General features: G+C 44.2%; 1 protein-coding gene across 1 annotated transcript in view; it reads right to left on the bottom strand.

Moving 5' to 3' along the window:
- Positions 1-3,484, bottom strand: part of ARMC9 (armadillo repeat containing 9) — a 190,653-nt gene that overhangs the window by 131,777 nt on the left and 55,392 nt on the right. The window contains exon 11 of the mRNA XM_023510364.1: positions 903-1,023. Within this exon, the coding sequence (XP_023366132.1) occupies positions 903-1,023 (121 nt within the window). The remainder of the gene's footprint in view (positions 1-902; positions 1,024-3,484) is intronic.

A 3,484-nucleotide genomic window follows, 5' to 3' on the forward strand; every position in this document is an offset into this window, starting at 1 on the left:
CCCGCCACAATGCCTGGCTATTTTTTTTTTTGGTTGCAGTCATCATTGTTGTTCTGGCAGGCCCAGGCTGGATTCGAACCCGCCACCTTAGGTGTATATGGCTGGCACCTCAGCCACTTAAGCCACAGGCGCCGAGCCATGGCTATTTTTTTGTTGTAGTTGTCATTGTTGTTTAGCAGGCCTGGGTCAGGTTTGAACCCGCCAGCCCCAGTGTATGTGGCTGGTGCCTAACTACTGAGCTATGAGCACCCAGCCTCTGTCAGGTCTTATCCATGCATCTACCTCAGCCTGGCACATGGTCTGAGTTATAATCTATAATAGTACCTGGGGCTGGCATGGTGGCTCACACCTATAATCCCAGCACTCTGGAAGGCCAAGGCAGGTAGATTGCTTTGAGCTCAGAAGTTCAAGACCAGCCTGAGCAAGAGCAAGACTCCACCTCTACTAAAAATAGAAAAACTAGCCAGGCATTGTGGTGGGTGCCTGTATTCTCAGTTACCTGAGATGCTGAGGCTAGGGGATCACCTCACCCAAGAGACTGAGTTTGCTGTGAGCTATGATGATGTTATGACACTGTACCCAGGGAGACGGAGTGAGACTTGGTCTCAAAAATAAATAAATTAATAAATGAATAAATAACGGCACCTGGTGGGACTCAAATAAAGTCCATTAGGCAAATGGAATAGTGCTTTTAAAATGTTTTACTCCATCCCCAGCGGCCTTGAGTAGTATAGTTTGGTGGAACAGAGATAAGCTTTCCAGCTCTATCTTGGAAAGCCACTCAACCTCTCCTAAGTTTTAGAAAAATATCCTGTGTCTTCCATGTTGTCATGGGAATTAAATAAGCATTAAACAGTGGCTAAAATAACTCCGGTCTAATGTCACAGGAGCCAGGTCATCACCTGAGGCTGAACTTCTGCAAGGCCCCAAGGACATTCTCCCGGGTGATGACATCCTTGTCCTCCTTCAGTCTTCCCTCCAGCATCCACAGCACCTTTTTGTTCTGAGCAAGGTAGAGGCGACCTAATAATATAACAGAGATGAAACAGGTGAAAGGGGAATAGAATTTATCTGGAATGCTCTAATACCACTTTCTGTGAAAACATTTGTTTATATATAACAGTAGAATTTGAGTAATTTTACATTCTTATTAAAATTTATTAAAATGTATTTCTTATAAAAGTTGCTTTTATTTAATCATCTATCTAATTGAATAGAAGAAGCACTTTCCTGGTAAGCCAAACTTAACTCATCACCATTTTTTGTTTGGAGCACTGTCCTTTTATTTGCCCCCAATTCTGAACTCAACAGTCACATCTTCAAGAAGAAATGGGGGGGGTGGATAGATCTGTGTGTTACATGTATGAGCCCTTGGCCTTTACAATAGAGGTAGCAAAGAGTGCTGTCACACTTCCTGCTCTCTCTAGACATTTCCAGGACCTGGGGGAGAAGGTGGGAGCCATATCTGAAATTTATGATAATCTCACAATAGTCACTAGCCTGTTATGGATTTCTGAACTGAAACAGAAGATGTTAATTATGGACACAAGTTTCAAAAGTATTACTATATGAATGGCACATATCTTGGCTGAAAATAAATGTTTTCCAGGGTGACGCCTATGGCTCAGTGAGTAGGGTGCCAGCCCCATATACCAAAGGAGGTGGGTTCAAACCCGGCCCCGGTCAAACTGCAACAAAAAAATAGCTGGGTCTTCTGGCAGGCGCCTGTAGTCCCAGCTACTCGGGAGGCTGAGGCAAGAGAATCACCTAAGCCCAAGAGCTGGAGGTTGCTGTGAGCTGTGATGCCACAGCACACTACCGAGGGTGATAAAATGAGACTCTATCTCTAAAAATAAGAAAATTTTAAAAATAAATAAATAAATGTTTTCCAAATGAATGGAAACATGAACAGATGAAGGAATGAACAAAGATTTGGAATAGCATGTATTTAAAAACTTGAAAACTCCCTTTATTCACATTAAGAAGAGCTCAAATAAGAACTTATTCAAATAGCATGTTGCGGCTTGGCGCCTGTGGCTCAAGTGGCTAAGGCACCAGCCACATACACCTAAGGTGGTGGGTTCGAATCCAGCCTGGCCCACCAAACAACAATGACAGCTGCAACCAAAAAAAATAACTGGGCGTTGTGGTGGGCGCCTGTGGTCCCAGCTACTTGGGAGGCAGAGGCAGGAGACTTGCTTGAGCACAGGAGTTGGAGGTTGCTGTGAGCTTTGATGCCATGGCACTCTACTCAGGGTGACAGCTTGAGGCTCTGTCGCAAAAAAAAAACAAAAACAAACAAAACAAAACAAATAGCATGTTGCAAAATCCTTTTGAACTCAGTTACGGTGTTATCTTTTTGAAACAGTCTCACTCTGTCACCCCAGCTAGAGTGCAATGGCATCATCATAGCTCACTGTAACCTTAAACTCCTGGGCTCAGGTGATCCTCCTGCCTCAGCCTCCCAAGTAGCTGGGACTACAGATGCCCTCCACAATACCAGGCTAATTTTTTTTATTTTTTAGTAGCGATGGAGTCTCACTTATGCTCAGACTGATCTTGAATCCTAAGCTCAAGCAATCCACTCACCTCAACCTCTCAGAATGCTAGGATTATAGGTATGAACCACAGAACCTGACCTTAATTCTTTGTTTTAAGAATTTACAGCCTTTTGGCCAGACATGGTGGCTGATACCATAATTCTAGCACTCTGGGAGGCCAAGGCAGATGGATTGCTTGAGTTCATGAGTTTGAGACCAGCCTGATCAAAAGCGAGACCCTGTCTCTACTAAAAACTGGCTCTGTACCATAGCTCAGTGAGTAGGGTGACAACCATATACACAGAGGCCAGCGGATTCGAGCCCAGCCCAGGCCTGCTAAACAATAATGACAACTGCAACAACAACAAAAATAGCTGGGCATTGTGGCATGTGCCTGTAGTCCCAGCTACTCAGAAGGCTGAGACAGGAGAATTGCTTAAGCCCAAGAGTTTGGGATTGCTGTGAGCTGTGATGCCACAGCACTCTACAGAGGGCAACATACTGAAACTCTGTCTCAAAATAAATAAATAAAAATAGCAAAACTTAGGCAAAAGGATCCCTTGAGCCCGAGTTGTAGGTTGCTGTGAGCTATGACACCATAGCACTCTTCCCAGGTCAACAGCTTGAGACTCTATCTCTGAAAAAAAAAAAAAAAGACTATAAATTCTTTAAAAGACTATAAATTTATAGTCTTTTTTTTTTTTGAGACAGAGTCTTGCTGTGTCACCCTCAGTAGAGTGTTGTGGCGTCATAGCTCACAGCAACCTCAACTCGTGGGCTTAAGAGATTCTCTCACCTCAGCCTCCCAAGTAGTTGGGACTACAGGCACCTGCCACAAAGCCTGCCTATTTTTTTTTTTTTTTTGGCTGGGGCTAGGTTTGAAACTGCCACCTCCGGCATATGGAGCCGGTGCCCTACTCCTTTGAGCCACAGGTGCTGTCCTT

This window comes from Otolemur garnettii, unplaced genomic scaffold, assembly GCF_000181295.1.
Source record: "Otolemur garnettii isolate 467f Iridium unplaced genomic scaffold, OtoGar3 scaffold00013, whole genome shotgun sequence".
In the NCBI taxonomy this organism is placed as follows: domain Eukaryota; kingdom Metazoa; phylum Chordata; class Mammalia; order Primates; family Galagidae; genus Otolemur; species Otolemur garnettii.